Source organism: Tetrao urogallus, assembly GCF_951394365.1.
Source record: "Tetrao urogallus genome assembly, chromosome: 6".
In the NCBI taxonomy this organism is placed as follows: domain Eukaryota; kingdom Metazoa; phylum Chordata; class Aves; order Galliformes; family Phasianidae; genus Tetrao; species Tetrao urogallus.
The window spans coordinates 54,478,591-54,505,454 of record NC_136819.1 but is presented as its reverse complement, the minus strand read 5'-3'; the positions used below and the strand labels follow the sequence as shown (position 1 = coordinate 54,505,454).

At 41.2% G+C, this 26,864-nt stretch overlaps 1 protein-coding gene across 1 annotated transcript in view; it reads left to right on the top strand.

Moving 5' to 3' along the window:
• The window catches only part of SLC38A6 (solute carrier family 38 member 6), a gene marked incomplete at both ends in the record, with an annotated part of 32,518 nt that overhangs the window by 2,634 nt on the left and 3,020 nt on the right, over nt 1–26,864 (top strand). Inside the window, 9 exons of the mRNA XM_079536664.1 lie at nt 1,777–1,829; nt 4,676–4,715; nt 12,594–12,672; nt 17,280–17,362; nt 17,830–17,888; nt 22,041–22,106; nt 22,346–22,399; nt 23,843–23,922; nt 24,594–24,694. Coding sequence (XP_079392790.1) covers nt 1,777–1,829; nt 4,676–4,715; nt 12,594–12,672; nt 17,280–17,362; nt 17,830–17,888; nt 22,041–22,106; nt 22,346–22,399; nt 23,843–23,922; nt 24,594–24,694 — 615 coding nt within the window. The remainder of the gene's footprint in view (nt 1–1,776; nt 1,830–4,675; nt 4,716–12,593; nt 12,673–17,279; nt 17,363–17,829; nt 17,889–22,040; nt 22,107–22,345; nt 22,400–23,842; nt 23,923–24,593; nt 24,695–26,864) is intronic.

The following is a 26,864-nucleotide window of genomic DNA, read 5'->3' as shown; positions in this document are numbered from 1 at the left end:
TATTAATTCTGTTTCAAAGAGAGCAGCATTTAAGTTGTAGTTTGAAAACAAAGAAGTGCCTTGAGTTTGTAAGTGATGTTGGTGTGGGGTGGCTTTGTCCAGGTCAAATGATTTGTGAGGCCAAATGACTTAGAAAACAAACAGTGCCGTGTGTTGGGGTTGGGTTGGACGGGATTTCCTCCTGGTGTTAATTCAGTGCTACAAAAGCTGTTTCAGGCCTTAGGGTGGCAAAATGCTGTAAGTGGAGGAATGAGGAATTTAAGGGGGATGTCCCTGGAGCTTCATGGCTTTTTGCTTTTTTCCATTTGGAGCTGCTCACGAGGATTGCCTGTGCTTTTCTCACCAGTTTGACTTTGGGGTGAAATGATTTCCATTAGTAATGCACAAGAAATGAACCCAGGCAGGCAGAATGCATTTCTGGCAGTAGTGCTGGATATTTTGTTCCATATATTTTTTTGAAAGTACCAAAGTAATGTGATTAAATATTAACGCTCCCTCAGTGTTTGCAGGACTAAACTGATTAAATAACCAGAATGGCTACAAAAACTCTTCCAAGGCTTCGTGTTGCCGGTTTGGAGTTCTGTGGAAAACATTTTTTCTTGGTAATTCCCTGTTTGTGTGTGTTGGGTATTTGTTCCCATGCGGTACGAGCAGCTTTCAGACATTAGTACTAAACACTGGCCTTCGAAAATGATATTTATCTGCTGCTAACTGCTTTGTAAATGTAGATCGAAGAAAAATAGAGGGTAAAATCTAGTAACAGACAATGAAATGTATTGAATATTTAATATTGCAGCCCTGGTACGGAGCCGCCTCCTCCCCCAGGCCTCACTGAGAAAGGAACAAGCAGCAGCAGGAGCAGCTGTAGTCCACCAAGTGGAACCAAGGAAGGGGAGGCGAGAGTTGCATCAAGAGAGCTGTGTGCTTTGGAGGTTAATTTTACCCTCAGAGGCATTTACAGCCCTGGGCCGTTCTCTGGAGTTTTCATCCTTTTGGTATCGCTAGAGCTTCTAATGGCAGAATGGAGAGCAACTGTGGAAGACTTTAATATGATTTCCTCCTTTCTGAGAAGGGATCGTTCTGAGTTGTTTTGAGTATCAGAGGTGAGCTTTGGCTGCTCAGGAAACCGCAGGCTGTTGTGGTGTGATGAGTTGGGAAGGTGCGAGTAAGGGCAGGCTGCTGGCTTTGCTTTTGCCTCTGCTTTGGCTTGGTTTTGTTTGTTGTCGTCTGCTTTTTGTAACAGATTGCAGCCCAAGGAGGTGTTTACCTTCAGCAGTGTTGGAAGCTGTGTTTTTGAAAGCTGCCACAATAGTGATTGATTGGTGTTTATGTTTGGGGGAAGATGAAGGCATGTTTCTCTTATTGTCTTCACTTAAAAACAAGCATACACTTAAGAAATAAAATCTAGAAATAGCTTGCCTCTAATTCTTGAGACTAATAGCAAAATTCTTCATCGATAGTGTCGCTTGCAAAACTCTTTGGGAAAAGACAGCCAGTTCCCAGTGTAGTACTTTTATTTTTTTATACAGCTATTTTTAATGGTACATTGAATTTCTGGTGAGTCTGAATGGTCGGGCAGATATTTTGTAGCAAGAATACAAGTATATCCTAATGCTATTTTATAAGTAGGCTGTATTATAAAATAGTCTCTTAATTGGGTCCTGAGCTCCGCTCATTTTAAAAGGAAGAAAAAAAAAAAAAAGGCAAAGCTGGAGCTCTTGGGTGATTTTTGCAGTTAGGAATATTTTAGCTTTTTTATTTCTTTCTTATCGACAGCTGTCACTTCCTACGAGGACCTCGGCCTGTTTGCATTTGGATCAGCTGGAAAGGCAAGTGTTTGTCGGTGCCTGTGTTTCTTGTTCTCCTGCTTCTGATACACAGCTGTTAACTGCATAGTAAGGATATACGGATGCAATCTGTGTGATTGGTGAAGTTCTGATATTGTAAAAAATAAAAAAAAATAAAAAAAAATTCAGTTCTCAAAACCAACTTTCTCCTCCCTTTCAGCCAGTGTTGTGCTGTGAAGGTCAGCTAGCTGTGTAACTTCTTGCATACAAGTTTTTGTGCTCCTTTCCTGCCAGCGTGTTCCTCTTACTGTATTTCCCAGTGTCTGCTCACTGGCTTTGCACTCAGGTCAGCTGAGCCATCCGTTCCAGGTTGGTTTCAGTCCCATTGCACCGTTGCTGTGAGCTGTTAAGAAACACCTGGGTGATTTACTGCTGCTCTTGGAGGTTCTCGTAGAGCTCGGCGGTGTTTGCCTTTCATGCAGTTCCTACAACGTATATAAACAGGAATGTTTCATGAATGCTAATGTTTTGATGTAAGCATACTGGGCATGTAAGTTGTGCTGTTTTAGTAATGGGAATTGTATCTGTTTTTCTTGATGGACAGTGTTGTCCAGTAACACGAAATACTAATGGTAAATACTGTGCATATAATACTGTGACTCTGTGCTCTGTTTCGTTTAAGTAATTCTAAAAGCAGGTTTGACCACACCACTGCAATTTCAATAGCTTTCTGAAAACCAACTCCTTCAGTGAGTTCTGCTTAACGGACTGGAGTCTCACTTCTGTTTTCATATGAGAGTCAAAACTGAGCTATTAGGTATAAGCTGCCATTAGCATTAATGAGCAGATAATGAGTGCAGTGTGTGAGATCAATATCTATTGAGCAGAGTGAAGATGTGATCGTCCCCAGCAGATGATTTCATACCATTCTAATATTAAGATATATCATCCTATTTTCCTGAGAGGGGCTGTGGGTACGTTAACCACAAGCCATTAGGTGCAGCAGCCATAGAAACACAGGGCGTAAGGGGATATTAAGATGTGACCAATTTTTATTTTTATTTTTATTTTTTTTTCTTCCCTCTTCTCTGCAGCACAGGGATAAAACACAGGGAAGCAATTCGTGGCAAATATCTGATTTGTTATTTAGTGGATATTCCGTGTTATCCAGTGAAGGAGATATCACAGCTTTACTGTGGTGATTTGTATTATCCTCCCCAAATGTAACTGTTCTGTAGTTTACTATTTTAAGTCGCTTCCTCTGCTAAAAATCATGGATTTTCAGTGTGTATGGATTGAGGTACATCTCAGCCACTGACCCAGGTTGGGAAGCTGTTTGGATTAGGCAGAAAGCCGAAGGTCACCAAGCCTTCCTGGAGGAACCCATGTTTTTCTGCAGCGCTGACCTTTGCTTGTGGAAGTATCTGTGCTGTTCGTACACCTTGATCAAACAATGGAGTGCAGGACGCTGGCTGAGAGCTTGCCAGGGATAAACAAGGTTTGCCATTGCTGTGGCTGCCACTAATTGTTTTATCTCAGGCTCTTTTCTCCATTTGCAGTCTAATAACTGTGAACCCTACATTTGATCTCTGCTTCCTGAATGCATTGCTTTTAACTGGTGCTATTGATTTTTAGACTATCCTCATTTATCATGGTCATTTTGAATTCCAGTGTTCTCCCTGAGCTTCTCTCAGCCTGGTCAGGCACAGATTGCAGTTTTCGCTTCTTTTGGTTTCTTTGTACGTTAAGATGTGCTCATTCTTCCCTCATCCAAGCCATCCACTACTGATAGAGCATTGTAGGACGATGCTTGAACTCCGGGCTGATAGTGAACTGGTGGTAACTGCTCCTGGGGTAAAGCAGCTCTTCACCCATACAGTGATCTCATGCTGAGAACACTGGTGTGATTTGTGAGGCTAGGGATCAGCAGATGGAAGCTTGCTGACTCTCCCTCTCCAAAGGCACGGTGCGTTTCTTTCCGTCGGTGACAAATGACAATGCGCTGACGTTCAGCTACAGTACAGTACAGTACAGGTCTGCTGTGCTTTTCTAACTGATCGACTGGGAAAAACGGCAACTCTGCTTCCAGAACTTATTTGAAAATACAAATTTGGTTTTCTTCCACGATTGCGGTTTGATTTTATTTTTTTCAACATATTTTCCAGGCCGAGTTCTGGTAGTAGAAAGGCGCTGCTATGTCATGATGCACGGCACGAATGACCGTGCTGTGTAGGTGAGGGCACTGTTTTAGATCTGAGCTGAAGCTAAAACAGTGGGAAAGCTTCACACACGGCTGCTCGGGTTTTGTCAATTGGAAGTTAGCAACTGTTTAGATTCAGTCAAGTATTTGTTTGCCCTATGATTGTCTCTATATTCTGTATTAGTCCAATGTGAGTAATAGCAATCACAAAAAGAAATGTGTGTCTAGTTTATAGGCATAAAAAACTTGTGACTGTTAATATTCATAGTTACGTGGAGTGAGGAACAGTTTACGTAGATCATCTCTGCTGTCTGAGTGCCTTTTCAGAGGCAAAGGATGAAGAAGAAAGGATTTCCCTTTCTACCTACCTGACATCGATTGGGAAGCACTTACTTTCTCTATGATCTGCAAAACAAAGCTTTGCCCTTTAACTACTCTTGTTTTGTCATCTCAGAATGAAAATGCTTTTTTTTTTTTCTTCAGGGATTGCTTTGCTTTTATATTCATTTGAGGTTGGTTTCCATGTGTTGAACTTTCGGTGAAGCAGAAGATGCCTTTCCTTTCAGTACTGGTTGCTGCTTTTGCATCTGGTCTGTTTAAGATTATGCGTATTTGTTTTTATGACCGTTACAGGCATACGACTCCAGTTATCCTTACCCTTTCTAAAGAAATCAATTTTTTTTTATAGGTCCTTGTTGCAACTACAATAATTATCCAGAATATAGGAGGTAAGAAACTTCATACGCTCGATTTTAACTGAGTGGGGTCTAATCTCTACAGTCCACAAAACTCCAGAAATGCCGAAGGCAGTAATGAAATGAAAGCGTTCTTAAGGTTGTGATTAAAAAGATGTAAGATCTGTGTGATCACACAGAGCTGAAGTGCTGTGGCCATGGGGTAGGTGGGTGCTTCCTGGGGGGCAGATCGTATGCCTGCTCTGCATCCCATGGTGTGGAGGACATCCATCAGTTGGCACTGCTGGCTGGAAGGGGGCTGCAGAACTGTCATCTCCTCCCTGTTCTTCTGGACATTTCTGTCTTGGAAGCTGTATTTTTTTTTCACATTGTGTTCTCGTGTTCTTTGTCCTTTGTGTTCTCGTGTCCTTTGGAACTTGCTGACCCATTTTAGTGATACGTGTAACAATGGAAAGCTCAGCTGTGACATTCCAAATGTGCTATATTGTGATAGGTTTTTCCTTGTTGGTTACCTTGGATTCAAATATTTTCAGTATCTTTCCTTATGTGTAACAATAAAATAACACGAGCTGTCTTTGCATTAAAATAATCACCTAAGCACTTCAGCTCTATTCAGGTACGTTTACATACTGGAGTTACAGAGTAGTAGAGTCCTTAGAAGTAAATCATCCAAAAGCCAACAGTGTTTAACAGAACTATTTTTATTTTCTTTGGCTGATTCCTTTGAATGTTTTGGATTCTTTCATTTAGATGAGGAAACAGTGTGAAGGTTCCCTCCTTCCCATTCTCTCCTACGCCCTCAAGACACACATGATTACCTGCAGTGCCAGGAGGAAACAGCATTCCAGTTTTGTTCTTCTTCCCTTTAGTTATCATCTGTCAAGTCCAGACAATTCAGTGATCTCTTGTTACTACATTGTGGCCTGGTGCTAGACCAACTAACTGCTTGTAGGGTAACATCAGAATCTTTTGTTACGCTGGAAGCTCCTGTAATAAAAACTGCTTGACTTCAGCAGCTATTAAAACCCCTTGCATTAGCTTTAGACAGGAGCGAACATTTTAATTGCAAAATTAAGGATTATTTATTCACATGGGTTGTAGAGAATGTTCTGTAGCAGTGAACAAATGTTTTAATTTCCTCTCCCGTTCGAGTGGACCTCTTAATAAATAGTACTGGGTGAGGGGGGGTACGCAGTGCAGGTTCTGGAGATCTGGGATAACGCACAGGGCTCTGTGGTCAAAGGAAATAAGGCTCTCATTTCTTCCTCCTAGCAGTTCATAACTTTCTCTGTGTCATTTTTAATAAAATTCACTTTGGTAACTCTAGAGGCCTGCGCTGGATACGAGCGAAGTGCTTGTTCTGTCCTTTGCAGTGGGCCTCTCTGCCAGCAAGTGGGGCCTGCTTTGCCAAGCACTGCTTTTCTGTTCAGCTGGTCGAGGGGGAGGATTCTGCAGGTAGGAAATTCTCTTTTGGATGTATTCGAGCGCCCTCATTTTGATGGAAGTGTTCAGAACTCTCTCGATGCTTCTGTTTCCAGTGCCAGTATTTTTCTTGTTAGAGTGGCAGTGTTTTGTGGATCCTCAGCTCTTGTTTGCAAAGATTCCAAGGAACTCAGTTTCAAATACTGAAAGAAAGCAAGCTGGCTTTTGTTTTCTGAGCTAGTTGAGGTAGGTAAAACGAAGCCGTGCCCCAGACTTTGAGGAAGCACGCTTGTGGAACTGTGGGTTTTCACACACGGCTTTGGCACCTTCCTCCACACAGAATACGTGTTGTGCTGTCACTGTGCTATCGGTGTGAGGAGCTGCCTCACATCCTGTGTAGTATTCGCATTTCTGTACTGTTTCTCTCTTCAAAAAATGTCTTTTGTGCTTTGGGACAGCCCGGGTTAGGGATGAAGGGCTTTCTGCATCTCTCACTGAGCCTCGCTGCTTGAAGAAAGAAAGGCAAATCTCTTGTCTTTCTGGCTCCCATGTATTTTAAATGGGAGTGATGAAACTGTGTTTGCCCTGAACTGGAGCCGTGCTGCAATGAAGGCTAAAGCTTCGGTTCTGCCCTTTTACCTCTGTGCAATGAGGTGTTTCCCTCCTTTTGTTTTATGGCTGTTTGAAGGAAGCACTGTGTCTGGTGGGCAGAATTCCAGCCTCTGTCAACAGCTTTAATTCCAGAATAAGGCTAAAAATAAACATTGTTTTCTGCTACCTCCTCCATCATCAGACCTGGGTACATTGCATCATGTGGGATCTGATTTCAAAGGTGATTGGGGAGCTCTAGATAATGAATAATGATTTGCGATTAAAATAAGCGACTGCGCTGGGCTTACTGTCACTCACTGCATTTTTAAAGTCGGTTTGATCACGTCTAAAAGTAATTGAAGCTCGGAAGTGATTTACATTCATTTGTGGGAGAGAAAGCTTTTAGCAAGCATTTAAATACAGCTAGGCTTTCTCATTTGTCATCTTTGCTCGTTTAGAAAGAGAGCCTGAATTGCAGATTTGCATTTGACATCCTAATTGCCCGCGCTGAACGACTGCGGAGCTGATTTTTCTCCTAGCGGATGCCCCGAGGCGAGAGGCACGGGTTGGTTCTGTAGAGCCGCAGGAAAGCTGTCGTTGTCCAAATGCAGAGGCGTTCGTAAAGGTCCCTTCCAACACAAACCATCTCCAGGTCTGTAAGTGGAGCAGTTTCCCAAACGCACATCTCTTGCCGTGCGGAGGATTGTAGAACTAGAGAATATCCCAGGCTGGAAGGGCTTCGCTTATCCGGAGCGGCTCTGCTCCCGGGCGCCGTGCGGGGCTGCGGGCCGCCTCGGGGACAGCGGCAGCTGCTGAGGGCTGCTCCGACAGCGCCACCTGCTGGCCGCCCCGCGCTGCTGCCCCGGGGCCGCTTTTTCCCGCCTTTCCCCCCTTCTTTTTCCCCCCCTTTCCCCTGTGTGAGGAGTACGCGTGCTCCCTTTCATTACGCGTCTCACAACAAAGCGAAACAAGGAGCTTGTTTTACCAAGAGAATAGAGCATTCTTTTTTTTTTCCTTCCACTCAGGGTTCCTCAATTCTGAAGTTTAATTATAAATGTATTCCACAAAATTTGTCTATGAGGTAGTAAACGTTTTGAGAAAAACGAGAGAGAAGATGGAAGCCCTTATTTTTCTAACCAGAGTCCAGTACTCTACGACGTTTGAAAATAAATAAACAGTGCAAATCATGGAAGAAGGAAGCGCGCCTTGTCACACGCTGAGAACTGCACTGCTGATACCTTAAGAAACCACTGAGCTGCCGTTAAGGATGGAAAGCCTCGTTCTGTTTTCAAGCAAACTCAAATGTTTGTTTTCACAGCGCAGTTTGCTTTTGACCTGACAGCCTAATTACCTTCATTGTTTCTCAGTGAGGATTTCCAGTGCCCTAATTAAGGGCAGGTTTGTGTGCTCCTGTGCTGGTTTCACAATGGATGACCGTGCTGTTTTCCCATTGCAGTTAGTGGTTGTTGGGAAGGTTTACGCTGCAGGGGATGCTCACCTTGCTTTAAAAACAAAACAGCAGAACTCCTCACCTGCAGCTGTGCTTTGGAACATGAGTAGGAAAGCACTGCAGTTCTATTAGCGTAAGTGCAATTAAACTAATGACATCTTAGTAAAAGAAGTCTGCTGCCTGTGTGTCCCCAGCGAAATAAGAGGGAAATAAGATGCAGCTCGCTTTGGCTGAAGTGTGCTGTGAAATAGGATTTATTCTGTTATTTCTGTCTTTCAGCCTCTGATCTTTTCAGTATTTTGGGAAAAACAAGGATCTTATTAATGGAATGCTTCAGAGGATTAAGAGTTGCAAGCGTCTTGATTAATCTCAATCATCTCATAGCACTTGGGAGGAATCTCTCTGTCTCACCTAGATGAGAAGAGGAATTGCTCTGCTTGTCCCTGGTTCCCAAACCAGCGTAGCTCTTTTTCAGTAGAAGCTGCAGAGCCGATGCTTTTGTGTGGATAACAGCGATTTTCACAGCCTGCCTCTCCTGCTCAGGGAGATTGCAGCCTGGTTCCATTTTTGCTCAGCCCTTAATGGTGTGAGATGTCTTTATAGTGATCTAATGTGATCAGCCACAGGTAGGTTAGGAAAACTGATCAGGAGATTTAGAATCCTTCCCTTGAGTGAAATTACACGGAGGACTTTATCACCAGCCATTTTCTAAGGAAGGAATGAATCTTATGTTTGTGCATAATTTTAATGTATATATATTCTCTTGCATTGTTACCGTGGACTTCAGCAGCTCATCGTTTTTTGATAGGACAGTAAGGAAACATCACAGATACATTTCTGGTAACTAAAACACCAGTCATGTGTGGGCTGCCTCCAAAGAGGGGTTTGAGGACTGACTTAAAAACAACCTTGGTTTCTCTTCTCACTAGCAATTAATGTTTCGTTCAGGTAGGGGCCCATGTGCTGAGTGTGAAGCAGTACTATAGCACAGTGAGGGTGTTTTGAATAATATCTTCATGGTACATAGTTATACAGCTCAGTGGGTTGTAATGTATTAATGAAAGTGTAATGCAAGTATGCTTTTCTATATGACAAACTTTTTTTCATCAAAGTCAATGCCAAATTTCAGAACGTGACAAAGTCATATATGTATGTATTTTAAGAATGTAATTTCTTGCTGCTTCCAAGGCGGTGCTAAGTCTATTGAATGACAAAGTAGTAATTCTGATTCCTGCTGAATACTGTTTTAGTATCGGAATATTGATCTTCCTGAATACAGAACTTCAGACTCACTTAGTTTCCATCAAATAGCTCCTGGTGCATATTGAAAGTTATTGTAAGGTAGCATCGACGCTGCAATAGTAGCTAAAAATGAAGAAGTGACCAAATTGAGGTTGCTCCAGTGATGGATATCAGCACCTGTGTGCTGCCAAAGCCTCAGGTTACAGCACTGAACGCCCTTTGTTTTGCAGGAGGCCTGCCTCACCCAGTGCTCAGACAGATGGCTCATTCTGCAAAGAGGTGATAGAAGGAAAACAGGCTGCTGGCTTTGTGGATGAAATGAGGTGCAGGAGCAGTAAGTTCTGCTCTTGTACCACGTGTGTGAAAGGGGGACAAGCTGAAGGGAATGTTATTGCTGATGGGTTTGAATGCTTGAATCCTAAGGACTAATGCAGACCTACCAGGCTTTTTATATGATAAAAGGTGCCTTAAAAGTTAATCTTTAAAACATTACCCTTATTTTGCAAGTGACGGCAAAATTTTGCAAAAGTGACTGGCAATACCTGCAAGGATGCAGGTATTGCCAGAGTGGAATAAACCAGAGCCCGAGGTATGCTTCGTGTTGTGCTCACTTGTGGCACAGTGTAGCCATGTGACTCTGGCATCTCTTCCTTTTGCTTTATATCCCACTACCAAGGGTGGCTGACATTCAGATTTTCCAGTACTAATTGGCATTGCTCTTCATTGTTGGCATCAGGAAAGTTAAGTAAAACGTCACGTTTGGATCAAAAGATGAGCAACTCTTCCTCAGCCACACCACGTGCCCTTTATTTCTAGCTAAGATAACTTCAGCTTTGAGAAACAGTCTTCCGCACTCAGTTTGTAGTGGAGTGTGTCATTTGTAATGCCTCATCTGTTCAGAGTCACTTATTCAGAATTTGTAGAATGTGATACAGCAGTTTCTATCTTTTACTTCTGTCGTGCTGGGTAAAACTTGAAGGAGCTGCAGCTTGTGAGAAGCATGAGCTGCACTACAGCTACATTTGTAAACTACAAAGCAAGCAGGATTTGTTCTGTTAAACTGTATTATGTGAGGGTGTCCTGCTCAGGTTTATGTAAGAGATTTGTGTTGTATCTGAGCAGCAGGATCTAAATAAAATTGCTATTTATTTTCTCCATCTTATAGAACAAACAGGAGGAGATAAACTGGCGAGAAAAAAAAAAAAAAAAAAAAAGTCCTGCCCCATGAGGTTGTTTCTCATATGCACAAGGAAAGGAAGAGAGATGGAGACAAATGTTCAGCATGTGCAAGACTCGTGGTGCATGATTGGTTCCCAACTCCAGAGTGGAATCCAGTGAAATTGGACTCCTCTTTAAAAAACAAAGAGTGAGTGCACAACAAAGGATAAGTGATCAAATGATTAGCCAGAGGCTAATAGGAATGTGAGGGAAGAGTGACAGATTGCATGGTAGGAGGAAATCTGATCTGGAAATTGAAGCTTTCTGCAGCTGAGCTGCAAAAGAACTAATTTTGAAACCTTTCTGAAGTGCATAAATATATCAAGATTCCAAATTGCTTGTGTACAAAGCATTGTGCAATGCAAGAAAGGAGGCTAATGGGTAAGTAAATTTAATTATACTTTAGAGGAAGTTTTCTTTTTTCACCTCCTGATTTTTTTGACCATCTCTCTTTGCTTAGGGTGAAACACCCGCTCACCCCCAGCTTAGTGTTAATTTTCTTACAAATTCTGGTGATTTAGAAATGCACACGCTGTAAAGATCTTTGTGATCTTTGCAGACTGGAGAGTAATGGCAATGGATAACACACCTTGCCAGATGTAAACAGCTACACGTCAACAGGGAAATACAGTCAAATACAGTCAAATCCTAAAGAAAATCAGAGCTCTTAATGACGAAGAAGCGAATATTCCCTTATTTAGTGATCCACCAACTGTTTTTAATTTAACCTTGCGGTAGGTAGATGTCACTTTGCATTAATGCAATTTGCTTTCTTTATGGAGACCACATTCCCCTTCTTCAGATTTAACACTGGCTGCTGCAGTACAGCAGTGTCAGAGTCCACATTTTCCACATCCACTCTTAACTCAGAGTATGGATGGAAGTTTGCTGTCATACATTTTTCAAACAAATATTATTTCTGGAGAACATGAGAAAAGGAAGCACGGTGTTCTGAACTACCAAACACAGGTCAGTAAGATTTGAATGCAACAGATGAATTTTCATCAAGCTTTGGATAGGACTGAAGGCGTTTGCAGGCACGGTGGTGACATCACTTGGACAGATGGCAGTCAGCTCCCAGCAGGCTGTGATGTTTGCTGGAGCTCTTTGTAATGCCTGATGTTACGAGTAATTCTCTCTTGGTTTCTGGGTTGTACAAACGTTTGCTGTTTGTGTGAAAGCAAAAAGTGACAGCAGCAATATGTAAAGGTATCAGGGTAATAGAAATTGTGAGGAAAAAATGTAAGAACTCCTCTGTGTTGACACCTTTTTTTCTGATTACTTATGCCTTTGATCATTTCGCCGAGCAAAGCAGAAAAATGGCACCGTGAAGTAGTGCTTGGATTTATTTGTATGCATCATTACTTTCTGATGAATACAAATATAAATGCTCTATTTCAAATCATCACTCCCGCAGGATTAACTAACACTTTCTCTTCGGATTTGTAGTTCTTGTAAATACAGACACGCAGTATATAAAGAGCCTTTCAAGTCCCATTCTTGTGCTTAGATTTGCAGTGCATTTACTTAGTGCAGCGACAATTGAACAACAACAAATACAGAGTATTTTAAAAAGATCTGTTGTATTGATAGAAGCAAATCTCAGGAGCTACTCTCTTCCTCATCAACAACATCTACTGCAGAGCTGGGAAGAAGTGCTGCAGCCCCACTCTGTGCAGATCTGTGTTGCCAGGTAAAGGGTCAGCCTGCTGCTCAGTATTGTTTTGTTAGCCCTTTGGATGATGTTTTCCTTGCTTCAAGACTCACGTCATAACAGCCTCTCTGGAAGCATTAGCCAGCATCAGCACGGTACTCGGGGATTTGCAGCTATTTTTAAAGGAAGCATATGAGAAAATAAATGTTGATTCTGGTGCCACGGTGTCTAATATACAGCTGAGATGTCGCAGTCATAACTGTGCTGGTTAAGCCACACTGGTTGGTACAGTACTGCTGTTCCTCTGCTAAATCTGCTCTGCTTCTGTTTGCAGCTATGTCATCTTATCTGTTAATTGTGAAGTCTGAGCTTCCTGGTGCTGTTGCAGGGTTCTTAAGTGGAGATGAGAGCGGGTAAGTAAAAATGCTGCAAGCATTGTGAATTTATCTTGAAGAAGAAAGCAGCTCAGGACTGCTGGAGGAGATGGGTACTGACACTGCCTTCTGATCTCATGTGCTTAAAAAAATGACTTATTTACAGGCATTCTTGGAATATGAAATATTTGGCATCTGTAAACCTTCTGCAGCGCACACAGAGCGTGATTCTTTCCCATCAGACAACCTTAAAGTTGGTGGCAGAACTCCATTCAAAGAAATCTGTAAGAGTTTGAAAGGGAAAGCAGGAAGGAATGGGAGGGAGGGGAGGAGAAACATTTAAACTGCTGTCATGTTATCACTTAAAATATTTCAAGACCACAGTATGAAATCTGGCAGACATTTAAATTTAAATATTTTGTTGTCTTGCTCCAGTAATTGGACTTGTCTTGGGAAAAAGGCCAGGTTTCCAGGCTTGCTTTATAATTCCATAACTTGGCTGCCAGTAAAGAAATTATTCTTCACATCTGAGCTATAAAGCTGGATGTAATGTGTGTCCCTCAGATTCCTATTAGAGCTGTCACAAGGAATCTGTGCCTGCCCTGGGGCAAACGCTGCAGCTTCAGTGCTGAAATCTCTTGTTCAGGCTGTTGCAGTGCTGCTGTTGTTCCTGATGGTGTATCTCACACTGTTACTGCAATTTTTCCAAGCTGATTTTTTTTTAGGTGTTTTGAGCTCAAGCTGGATTGAAGACAGTGTAGTTTTCTCAAGGCTGTGTGATGCTTCTGGTATGCTTTCTAAGTTGAAATTGGTTTTTAGAAAGGCACTTTAGTTTAAGTCCTATTTTTTCTTTATTTTCTTCAATTGTATAACATGTGCTTTGAGAAACGGTGTGGTGCTAACCTCACTTTCTGTCTTCCTGCCCTCCTTTTGCCTTCACAATAATGCATATTTAGTAAGGGCCTAATAATAAACAATTATGTTTTATGTGCATGTCATTTTTGATCTGTTAGTGCAACTTTTCCAGCTGTGATAATCATCAGCTTTTCATTTGGGCTTTATTACCCTCTCCTTCCAAATTGTGCTTTCAGCTCTCCTGTCCCATACAGAGTGCTGTTGAATCTGCTGCTCTATCTGCTCCAATCAGTTCATTGCCGTTGTTTGCATGTAACATCACTTATGTTGGGTTTTTTTCTTAATTTGATGCCAGCTCTGTTTATGCAAACGGACTTTTCCCAGCAAAGACACAGTTTTAAGCAGCTTATGAGCACTTCTAATAGGTAGGATCTGAAAGTGCCCTACGCATGCATACGTACATACATATGAAAGATTGTTCTGTCTAAAGAAGACAGTATAAACAACAGATGTATTAAGCAGATGATGCTCTTTATCAAAGGTCCTTGTGCAGATCTTCAGCTAGTGAGCGAGCAAACAGGTTACAGTGGCTGAACCAGTTACTATAAGTGGGCTGAGCCACAGCAATTCTCATTGCACTGTGTGCCACCCATACTTTTTGCTCAGCCGGAATTGCACGGTGGGAATGAAGTTCAATTTTGCCTTCGGAAAGAGCTGAAATGGTCTGCTGCAATGCCAGCCGCTGCTCAAGCGGTTCATTTTCAGCTAGAGCCTTGCCTGCTTGCTGAGAGCTCTTCTGCTGAATGGTGTTCGTGTGACACAGTTTGACTCCTCTGTTCTTTGCCCTAGCAAGTACTTGAGATGCAGCAGTCAGTCAGTATTCCAGCTTTGTGGACACAGCTGGCGTGTGCATGCCCACTGCTGTATTTCATCTATATTGCCATGATGGATCATCATCTTTTGCTGCAGAACGTTGCTTATTTCTTAACTGGAACAGTTGCCCATTGAGGCTGTGGGTGCCTCATCCCTGGAAGCATTCAAGGCCAGGCTGGATGGGGCTGTGAGCAACCTGGTCTAGAGGGAGGTGTCCCTGCCTATAGCAGGGAGATTGGAACGGGGTGACATTAAAGGTCCCTTCCAACCCAAACCATTCCATGATTATCTTAACACTGGAGTAGGTTTTGAGTAACAGAATGTAAATTGTAGGGAATTTCTCAAGACAAATAGGCAATCAGTTATCAGGACCAAGTAGCAACTTACGTATGCAGAGGGCATAAATATTGCCTCATTTGATTAAAATCTTTTAACTGGGCCTCTTGTTTCCAGATGTGGCTGCACAACTGCTCTGTTTCTGTTCAGTCCCTGGCATCTGATATGCTGCCGTTTGGGTGCAGGATTTATCTTTAACTGGAGTTAAAAGCTGTCAGAAGTGTCAGTTAAACTGTGAGAAATGTTTTCTGTGCATATACCAACCCAAGGCATGCTCACAGGAAAGTCATTTTGCGAATTGGATTATTTTTGTAGCTAAAGGTAAGCAGGTGTGCGTGCATTGGGAAGGATCAGAGCCAGCGTTTAAAATATCGACGTGTCTTCGTTAAAAAACAAAAACATGCAATGTAAGCACTTGTTAATTGTAAGTTGAGATGTTTCTGTCTGTCTGCATAAGAAGAATTCCACGTAGTTTTGATGACATGAACATAGCTTCCAATGAGGATTGTGTTAAAAACTTGTAATTCGTGAGCCCTCTGTTAACATTTAATGACCCCGTCAGGAGGATATGATTGATGCAATTAAGTTGTCTTGCTTGTGTGTTACATAATTGATATGGACTGAGAGTCAGATCCTAATGTAGAACATATGAATCCCTTGTCCTGTTGCATTCAGGAATGAAATTAAAGCAATTTATAAATGTCTGCTTTCAGTTAAAAGTGGGGGAGGGACGGAGGAGGAACATCTGCATGCCAAAGCATTTTCAGTAGAGGCAAGGATTTATATTCTGCATTTCATACTTGGAATGTTTTTATCATATGGGATTATATCTGCGTATTAACTGATTTTAAAGGAAATATAGGAACATTTATTCTGCCTGTGGAAAATAAGTGTATTTCTACAGCAGTATTCTGGGAGCAAACAGCCGCGTTTTTTGACAACCAGTAGATGGTCCTCTGCTTTCTGTTGGTCTGTTTGTTATTTCAAAATAATTTTTTAATCAAGGATATTCTAAAAGTAAACACTTTGCAAAATTATTTTTTCTCCTTCACCTCACTGCAGTTCTGCTCTTTTTGTTCCCTTCCCCCTTCAGTTTCTTTTTCTCACTTACCATACAGTAACCAAAGTACTTTCTTCCTTGGGCTTGCTGAGCTGCAGTGATATGTATGGTGTTGTTACTGCAGGGTTACTTTGCTTTGGAAATGGGCAGGATTCCCTCAGCACTGACGTGACTCCATTCATTTGTATCACATGTAATTTTTTGATGTGAAGTGATGCAGCCAGTTGGCCACGGTGCATGACGGTGCTCCATATCTGTCTCTGGTAATTCTTCAACACAGGTGTTTGCTGCTTTCCGTATGATAACTTGAGGTGCTGCCTGTTTATTAGGTGCTAACCATATCCTGGACTAAATAAACGTGGAGGTCAAAGGCCAGGGTGTTTATAGGTAGTAAAGTCGAGGGCTGATGTGCAAGATGTTTATCAGTACAGGATATGGCCAGTGCCAAGTTCGGGGAGCCACCCTCGAGATGTTTCTGTTTCTTAACAGCTTACACATCTGTGCTTCCCTCTGCTTAGGAGATGAGATTTTGGTACTGAATAGATTTTTAACAGCATCAAGACTTCATATGCCTCCATGGTGCTTTTTACATCTACGTTTTTATATGGACATTACAGCTGTTTCCATCTCTTTTGTGCTTTGATGGTATTGCAATGAATGAAGGATCGTTCAGTGCTATATTAAAGACAAGAAAGTCTCCCTTTTTACAGTTCTTTGTTATATTACCTCTGGAGAGCAAATGTTACTTCAAATTAATAGCAAGCTGATTGACTTGTATATTTCCTCTAATATTTGACCTGTGCTGATAGAAATAGCAAATTAGGGTGGGAAATTGCTGTGTTTAGCAAACTTAAACAGACAATAGATTGGCTTCTGGGCTGCTTGACTTCCTGTTTCAGGGCTCCTGGAAACATTGAGAAGCAGAGGACACTCAGAGGACACCCAGGCCATTCTGTCTTTCTGTGATATGACGTGGGAATGATGAACAGGAGATCGTGCAGTAAATGGGAATGAGAGTTGGAGCTTCTTCCAGTTGTGGAAGTACACAGCTCAGTGTAACCCAATTTGAGATGCATGGAACACTGTGGGGATTGGGCTTGGTGATCCCCAGAAGGTCTCCTCCAACCCCTGTGCTTCTGTGATAGAAGTACTTCTGCTGGGGAGTGGCGTGGTACAGAATGCCCTTCCATGCTCATCACTGGTTTGAGTGGAGGCAGGGGTTCACATATTGAGCTGCTGAGAAGAAGCTGTACACACATCAGGGCCTCGATCCATGCAGATGGAGCATCGCCAACATGGTGGTTAATTATGGGATGGTGCTCTGCTTCTCACTGTCTGGGAGCTCTATTTTATATCAGTACAGACACTGGGAGTACAAACCCATGCAAACAGCATGTGCGACTGGAATTATTTACTGCTTCTGTCTTTAGTGGTTACTTTGTCCAAGATGGCAGTTTTAAAGTAGAAGGTAATTTTTAGGCCTCATGAACTGTGGATCAGTCACAAGCAGCTTTTCCAACAGGTCCTGGTACCTCGATGGGAGACTGCTGCTACTCATTACTTGGGTCTGCATTGTATTTCCCCTCGCGCTTCTTCCTAAAATCGGTGAGTAATTAAAGGAGAGAAGCAAATATTATTCTACTTTAGTAGCAATTACAGTTGAAGACTTTAAAACCTTAATGGGTTATTTATTTATTTAAACTGGCAGGGGGCTGGCCATTGTGGGGGCTGCTTAAGTTGTACTGTGTTCTGCCTTCCAGCCCTGCCTAGTTAACCTATTACTTGGGTTGCAGTAGTATTTTGTCTGCAATACTAAAATAAAATCTTTACAGCAGAACATTAAAGAGCTGCATTTACTTACAGCATGCCATTAGTGGTAAGCCAGTTCTAATTCTGCCCTACAAAACTGCATAAATGATCTGTGACAGGCAGTTGGAATGTTGTTATTCTGAGTCCTAAGCCCCAGATACCAAGCACTGTAATAGAAAACATGCCTAAAATGTAAAGCTTTAGCTGTACATTAGGATCACTTTCCTTATAAATTCTCTTTTATTTTTACTGTTATTTTACAGGCTTTCTTGGCTACACAAGTAGTTTATCATTTTTCTTTATGGTGTACTTTGTGCTTGTGGTAAGTTAAAAATCAGAGCAGAGCTTATCTATTTTTTTTTCTTATTGTTTAAATGTTTTCACAAGACTGTTCTGAAATGAATTGTCTTCCTCTCCTCTCTTCCATTTTATGTAGCATTTAGTTTTCTTGGAGTTCAGTATGTGCTTGCTTGGACAGGCTCTATTTGTTTTGCTGAGGCATGGAAATGTGTATGAACTTTCAAACATGTGAAAAGATTTAAAATAATTATATTTTGGACTGGCAAATGCAACAATATTTTTGTTTTGCTGACAGTGCACTGAAGGGAGCTGGCACATATACTTTTGTTTCCCTGCTAGTAACAGAATGGAATTTTGTTTGCTTAGCTTCTAACTATTACTTACTGCAACTAGTGCAGAAGAAAATTTAATATACTCCAAATAAATTAGATTTACATGTACGATGGAGTGACTGGGTTCAAAAAAAGGCAAGGAAAACTAGAACTTCATTAAGACAGTTTACAAGATTCATTAATACGTCAATGACCTTATTCTTCTTTCCTGCTGAAAGGAAAGGTTCTTTTCTCTAAGCCATATGGGCTTTTTGACCCTGATGCTCACCCTCTCCAGGCCCCTCTGAGGTACATGTTTCCAAATATCTCAAGTGAGAACTGCTCGGCAGATCTGGGAGGAAAAACATACCTTTAAGTTGCACCATTTTTCTCCTTACAGTGAAAGCTATGTGAAGGCACACGTGTAGTAAATGGCACAACCAAGCTACTTGCACTCTGTTAGCCAGGTAGAGCAATGGGGATCTTTTTGGGGAGCCTGGAACGATGTTCCCCCTCTCCCTCATCATTCTGGCTTGCATTGACTTGCTTTTAATACCTGCTTTACAAAGGGATAAACAGAGTTGAAGGCAAGTTGAACAAACATGCCATCCGGGAGACCAAGGTAATCCATTAGGAGCTAAACCATGTGATAAAACCAAACTTCAAAGCTGTCAAAACATCACCCTGGGGTATCCCTGGAGAGCTGCAGTGTTTGGAGGACCTTGGGAAGTATTCTTCCAAAGCTTAGCATTGAGGAACAGCCACAGCCTTTCAGAGCTAATGGAAATGCATTTGTAATATTTATAAATTACCTTAACTTTTGACCTCTTCCCTAAAATTTATCTTGAAAGAAGGAAAAAAAAAATGCTGAAATAGGTCTCAGGGTGAAGCTACTTGAACAGTTTCTCAACAATTTCAATTCCTGTATTTGGCTGTGAATTTGTGCACATATCTGAAGAAAGCTTTTCTGATGGGGAAGTGCACTGAAAGTAATTTGGGGCTCAGATAAACAAGACTTGCATGCGGTTGCGACTGTGGTGATTTAAGCTAGGATTTAGGTGTGTTTCTTTGTAACAGAAAGGTGTGGAAAATTCTAGATAAGGAGCACGCAGTGATATTTAAGGAGAGCTAATACTCTTTGCACAGTATTTTCTCCGACTTCATCAGGCATTGAAACTCAAATGCATTGAAACACAAAGGCATTAACTGTGGTTTGATTTCCACATCTAATTGCTTTGAAGGGGATGGCATGTGCTGTTGAAATGCTGTTTTTGTTTGCACAGTGTTAATTTCTGTATGGTAGATATGTTTTAATTGATTCCAGAAGAAAGCTGTGCTAGTCATATGCAAGCTGTGCAGTTGTATTTTACATACAAAATAATTCGGTGCATTTTCAAGTGCATGCCATCTGTGAAGCCTCTTGCCAGCAAGCCACAGTTTTAATACAGTGGAAAAGATAGGTGTGATAGGCAGTGTGTCCTGGTCAGCAGGTCTGCAGACTGTGCTCTACTATGGGGCTTTGGCAGGTCACACACCTCCTGTGCTTTGCTGTCTTTTCCTGTAGAGTTAATGCAGTGCTTATAGTCCTCACTTGGAAAGAATGAAAACACCAAGATGAACTGATGAGGGAGAAAAAATGTGTATGTATGCAGCTGTTAATTGAAAGCCAGATTCTGTGAGGTCCTGAGCACTTTCTCTTGTTTCTCATTGTTGAATACTTCCCCAATGTGAATCCTAAATGAAGAGAAATGAAACGTGATCATTGCACTCTTTTATTGCCTCTTCTTGCTGTATTGAATATTGGTGAAGAGTAAAACCAGATTTTTTGGTGGGAACAGCCCTATTGGTAGCTTGTTCAACAAAGGTGTTAATGATTCCTAGTGGTATTTTTCTGAATCTCTTGTTTACGTTCCCAGAACAAAATGTGATGCAGATTGGGAACCTGCCACATGCAGTGAATGATGTTATACACAGAGCCCGTCTTTGCTGTCAGGACTGCTGGAATAAAGGGATTCCTGTTTTCTATCCACAGGATAATAAAAAGCAACATCTATTAGAACGTTCTGAGAACTCTGAATCACAGAATGGCCTGGGTTGAAAAGGACCACAATGATCATTTAGTTTCAGCATCCCTGCCATGTGCAGGGTCACCAACCACCAAACCAGGCTGCCCAGAGCCAATGACTGACTTTATTTGCAGCAGTGTTTGTGCTGTGGATTTGAAATACTTTGTTTTCATCAGAATCTGCCTTTAGGTTTTGCTTTTTTTCTAAGTCACAACCAAATGTTTGTTACACTCAAAAAACAGTGCTTATGTGGATCAGGCTGCACAAGCAATGAAAAATCTCTTCCTGCTGGTGGCTTCATTAGAGATATGAAGTGTACTGCACTCAGTAATCCAAACAGATTTGAGTAATTAAGAGGGTAGGCAAATAAAATTCTATATTTAAAATGAATTTAGTGCTTTGCTATTGTCTCTTTTTATTTCCGTTTCAATTTGTTGAAAATCTCTATTCACGCCCTTTTAGAAGAATGTTCTCCAGTTTTTGTAGTTGGCTTTTCTTTCTTCCTCCGCCTCTGCAGTATTTCTGCACAGTGTTGCCCTTTAGCAGAAAGCTGTGTGCCTACCCACTGCCAAGCACAGCTCACTTTCCCCAAAGCTTGCCTTTTAGCTGGTGCACCTTCACGCTGCTTAGGAAGCCTGTTCAAATCTTAGCCAGAGCTCTCGCAGATCCTTTTACTTTGGAGCCCTCCAAGTCTCTCCTTTATTTCCCCTCTCTGGGTACCTTGCAAGTATGGAGAGATCTCCTTGAAAAACTCGTTTCCTTCTCATAGAATCATTCAGGTTGGAAAAGACATCCACGATGCTCAACCCCAGCCCACCCCCACCCTGCCCACTGACCGTGTCCATCAGTGCCACGTCTCCATAGCTCTTGAACACCTCCAAGGAGGTATTGCCACAGCAGAAGCAACATGGTGGGTACCTGCTGTTTCCTTGTCCCACACAGGCAGACTTCTCTTGCTTTTCTTTGGCCTTTATGGCACAAAGTTCTCTGGGAAACACCAGTTGGCTGTGAGCAAAAGGTGGATTCCTTGAGCCAGAAGAAATGTTCTCTCTCATGTTATTCTTCTCGTGGATCTGAGTCTTTAATTAAGTTTTTAATTATTTGCTCTAGGCTTCAAAAGAATTATAACCTCTAAGGCCAGGCATCTACAATAGGAAATTAATTAGGGTGAGAAGAGCAATGCCACTATCATTTTAAATGAGACTCCTGAAAGAGGAGGTAACATTGCTTACTTTAATTTCCCTTTGATTTTCAGCCCTGTTACTTGGCAGTCCCTAAAGCAGCAGGGTGTAGCTAAAGCCCCAATGACATTCTGGGACAATAATTGCATTTATTGTTTTTCCTTTGCTTTCTAGTCCACACCATATGTTTCTGCCTTTTAAGATTAGCCCTAGGCTCTGCTCTATATCTGTTAAGGGCTTGTCTGCTTAGGGAAAGGGCCTGGGACAGCTAACACAGCAGCTATTCTGTATGGGAGGTGGTGAGCATGGAGCACAGAGAGAGTGAATGTGGAGCACCGGTTGTATTTCAGCTAATGTCATAGCTCATTTCAGCACAGCACCTCCAGACAGGCAAGCCATAAGGCTGCCAGCTGTGCTTAGCCAGCAGCTGTGTGGAATGGCACTGACAAGCTTTGCTGTCAGGCTCCCCTTTCTGTAGCCTGTCTGCCTACCAGTCAAGTTAGTTAATTTACTGTGGGTTTAGCTTCCAGCTTTGCGTACCAACTGTCTGATACTTTAGCTATGTGTATCTGAAGGTATCTTGATTTGGGGGATATAATCCATGCTGTCTTTGCAGATTATGATAAAAAAATGGTCCATCCCTTGTCCTCTACCTCTGAGCAGTGCAATAGAGACTTTACAGGTAAAGTGCATGCTGTTTGGAAGTTCTTCTAACATTTTATTAATAACTGTAATGCTTTTTTTACGTTAACGCTTTCAGAATGACTTGCTATTTAAATTCCTTCTTTTCTTAGCTATCACAATTTTACTATCAAGAAAACCAAAACCTTTCATGTCTGTGGCTTGGGCTCATTCTTTCCTTATGTGGTTTTTTTTTTTTTTTTTTTTTTTTTTTTTTTTTTTGCCATATATGTCTTACAGGTTTCAAATTCTACTGCGGATTGTAAAGCAAAGCTCTTTCATCTTTCAAAAGAGGTAATCTCTATTAACAATAAGCTAACTAAAGGCGGGAGGTGTTAAAAAATTGGGGTTTAAATTCTATCCAGGGTAAGCTGAACATCTGTAAAACCAGTTACAGGCTGTGGAAATATTTCCTATACCTACTGCCAAGTGTTTTCCAGTCTCGCTCTTTAATATGAAGGCTGGGTGTCCAAGTTAGCATTTTATGAAAACAGTTTGCAAATGTGACCAAAGTATGAAGTATAACAGATGCAGTGGTGCTCAGCCTCAGGATGCAGTTGGATCTGGGCACTATCTGTGCCCTCAGCTGGAATGCAGTGCTGCTTGACTGTACGCATTCATTTAGATCCTTAAAGAACATGTTTCCTGAAACTGCCTGGATATAAGTTTCATTTTTTCTTATCTGGAGCTAATTCTTCAGTCCTAGTGCAATCTTATGCATTTCATTGGATGTCAGCTCTGGTATTTGTTAATTAATGTGCTTTTAAATTACATCATCACCCAACAAGGCTTGCCGGAGGGGAGCTATCATGTACAGCTCTGGTTGCTTTGGGGTAAAGAGAATGGGGAAAAAAAGAGGAAGAGGTTTGGGATAGGTCTGTAGCATATTGGAATTCAAATGGGCCACGGTTGGTAACATTTGTCTGAAAGAACAAAATCTAACGCTCCAACCCAAAAAAACCACCCGAACATCAGACAAAAGTTAAATACAGATCACAGAAGAAATTTTGCTTTGGCCAGAATCAAGCACCACGAGGATCCAGCTTTTTGTCTGGCCTTCGTGCTTTGTAGTATTTTGGAACTCGTCTGTATTGCATTTTGCCTTTTTCAATGTTATCAATTGAAAGTGGCAGATTTTTACCAGCATGGGTTTAGCTTATTCCACTTGGCAATTGAAGCAGGCTATACTAGATGATTCATCTCTTCTAATGTAAGTTTTTGAAATAATATACCACTAATTGTGTTTGGTACAATCCCAGTTACGTAACTGTCTTAAAACTTGAGATGATAAAGCGCGTTATGTTTTCTGGGAACTGTATCCAAGTATTTAAGAAGTAGTGAGAAAATAGGGAAGTCAGGGTAAGGGAGACAGTAATTTGACAGGTAGCTAAAAAGACTTAGAGAATTTTGTGGACGATACACCAGCCTTGGGGAAATTCCTACTCTTTTTACTTAATTACTTGCCTTCTCAGTTGTTAGCTCATTGACGTGCTGTCCAGTGAGCTCTCCTGATCGTGGAATGGTAAGCTAAGAACAATGCCAGAAGCGAGGCTTGTTCAAGAGATCCAGTTCTATGTAACGACTCAGAGGCACCAGTCTGTGTTACAGAGATTTCTCTTGAAGCATTAAATTGAATGATTTCCAACGTCTTTCAAGGCTTGCACTGAATTCCTCCAGATAATTTCCCACCCATCTGTAATAACAAACAACTTACGAGGTGTTTATCTTCTATTTTAGAGTGCTTATGCAATACCAACCATGGCCTTCTCTTTTCTCTGCCATACCTCAGTCTTACCGATTTACTGTGAGCTTCAAAGGTAATGTATGAGAATACGTGCAATATTCAGATATAATGGGAGCATTCTGTTCTGTTTTCCTAAATTAATATTGAGTGTTATATTTTCAAGTTAATGCCATCAAACACTGCAGCCTCAGTCACCTTCATGTTTTTTGGAAATGTACAGTTCTAATCTGTAATTAGCTTATCTTCTTTAACTGGAGAGAAAAATAGCAAATGTGGTTCTGTCACCAATGTCAGTACATTGTCTTGGCCATCTAGGGAAAAAAGGTCATTTACTAAGGTGCTCAGTAGTTAATTTTTTTTCTTTGTTATCTGTATTTCACTAGATTCAGTGGCTTTTTTGGCCCAGATCCTGTATAAACTGCTATTTTTATTTTATTAAAAATCAAATAAATGTACAAATAAATCTCACTGACAGGCATGTCAGAATTCCTTTCCAGCTGGGGATGGTGCTAGATGGCTGTGACAAGTGAATCTTCACCACGAGATAAAAAGTACTTTAAAAAGAACCGTGTTACTGAGAGCACAATCTTCAGCAAATACTGCGTGCCCCTAAATTACGAGGTTGCTTTCTCATAAATGGCAGGCTGCTATGTTGTCTGATAACGTATCTTACGTTGTGTTGAATGGTCCATAGATGGACCATGGATAGATGAATCAACACTTCCTTTTTTTTTTTTTTTCCAGTCCATCCAAAAGTAGAATGCAGAATGTAGCTGTCACAGGAATTGGCCTGAGTTTCATAATTTACTTTATGTCTGCTTTGTTTGGGTATCTGACATTTTATGGTGAGTATATTTTTGAAGTATTTTCTAGAATGCAGTGTAATAATAAATGATACATGCATTGTCTTCAGTACTTCAGGCTTGCTTATGCATCAATACACTGGGATCCTCATAGATCTTAGTCCCATGGAGAATCTCCCAAAGTATTGCAGTACCATTGACTTCTCAACATGTAATTGCAGGGTTTATGCTCAGAGATGCTCTGCATGCAAGATATGAATGTGACCCATGAGAAACTAGCCCTAATGCTGGGGAGACATGGATTTTTGCAGGCATGCTTGTCCTGTCTGATACAGCTTGGGAACAAAGCATGTATTGCTTCCTTGTTTTGCTTCTGGGTTTTTTACAGATTTATCAGAACTAGCACTAGCTGTTTCACTAGAAATCTGCTGAAAGATTTGTTCCTTTCCTAACATAAAGCTTTATTTTAAAGGATTACACAAAATGAATTTTTCATTATGCTTTTTTTTTGATGTGTAAGGTAAACACAGAAAAGAATTAACTGGCAACAAGAAACTTAGAAGGTCTGAAACAGATGAAGGAGCAATCTAATTTTGTGTCTTGGCTTCAGCAGAGGGCAGGGACAAAAGGCTAGGAAAGAAATTAAAAATGTAGAGCTCAAAGCTTCCCAGCACATGCTTCCTATCTTCAGTAAATTGCCTTGTGTGCATTTCCTGAGTCAGAAATGGTGTCTGTTTGATGCACATAATGAACCAAGAAAAGCACATTTCTTAGAGATATCGTCAACACGGCACTTGAAGAATATGCCTTTTCATTTTCCAAACAGAAGAGTGGGATATAAAACTGCCCTGACCAGTTCCATGGATACCTTTCAGTTCCATTTGCTCTAGAGCTGCACTTCAGTATACATTTGGGTGCAGTTTTTCAGTTGAGTTCACACGTAAGTGAGGGGTGGTATTGCATTTTACCAACACTCAGATGTCACAACTCTTACCTACATAGTGGCTCTTGTTTTTTAAAAGGTCCATCATAATTTTGGCAGAAGCAGGTGAGTGCCTCTTTTAAGACAACAACACTACAGTAATGTTACTACACTATACAGCAAGAATTTGGCTTTTAGCAGCTAAAAATTGCAAATTTGAGAGGAATTTTGCACCTTGTTTCCCAAGCATTACTGTGTGTCTGACCATAACTTCAGAAAGCATTCCCTTGGCACAGAATCCTTTGAAATATTAAGTGGGGAGTCTTGAAGCTCCTAGTAGCATATATTATTGTTGCTGTTTCCATGTGACTTTGTAGGGAATTCAAACCTGAAGCATCACTGTGAGAGATTCAGCAGTCACTCTGGGATAACCATCTGTCTCCAGGTCACATCTCAGCAAAAATAAAATACAATAATTCATAGAAACTGACCCAGTTCCGATTACCTTCACTGCATCATTTCTTTGAGGCAAAGCCTTTTGACTGCAGTCTATTAGTTTGTGTCACTGAATATTTCTGGTTTTCTGCAAGCATGATTTCTTTCCGTAATTCTTAAACTCAAGAGCCCAAAACATCAGAACCAACAGTGAATGTCTGCAAGAGATTACATTTTTCCCTTCCAAGCTTCTGCTCCTTTTTTAACTTTTTGGTTGTCTTGTTTAATTAACTTAGTTCTTTAAATAGGGGGAATCTGTTTTCTGTTCCTAAAATACCAGTCCAGGAAAATGTAAAACATTTTATTTTAAATTGAAAACAAAGAAGGAGTTCCTTCTTTGAAATGAGTCATATTTCATCGTTCTGTGGCTCAGAAGTTTTGTACTGTTTTCTGTGAATTTGAAACTCAATGCAGCGCCTGCACTTGGGTGGAAATTTGGTCTGTTCTGAAGCCCAACAAAGCACTCGGAGTGGGAGGAGCAGACAGACCACTTCCAGAACTCTGACTTGCTCAGTGCAGTAGTGGTGCTGCTTACAGCACTGCTAGAGAGTTGTGATAGAAAGCTTAAGCAGCCAGATGCATTTTCTTTGTTCATTAGTGAAGCCCCTTCTTAAGTTTCAGAGCTTTTGTCAAGGTTCAGTCAATCCAGTCATCCTGACTTTAATTAAACCTATGTTTTAATTTGTGAATAGTGCTTTTTGTTGTCTGTTTAAAATACTCCTATAAGAATTGTCTAAGGCTTATGCATACTGACAGCTGTATGTTTTCTTCAGTTATTGGAGATATTTTCAGCAG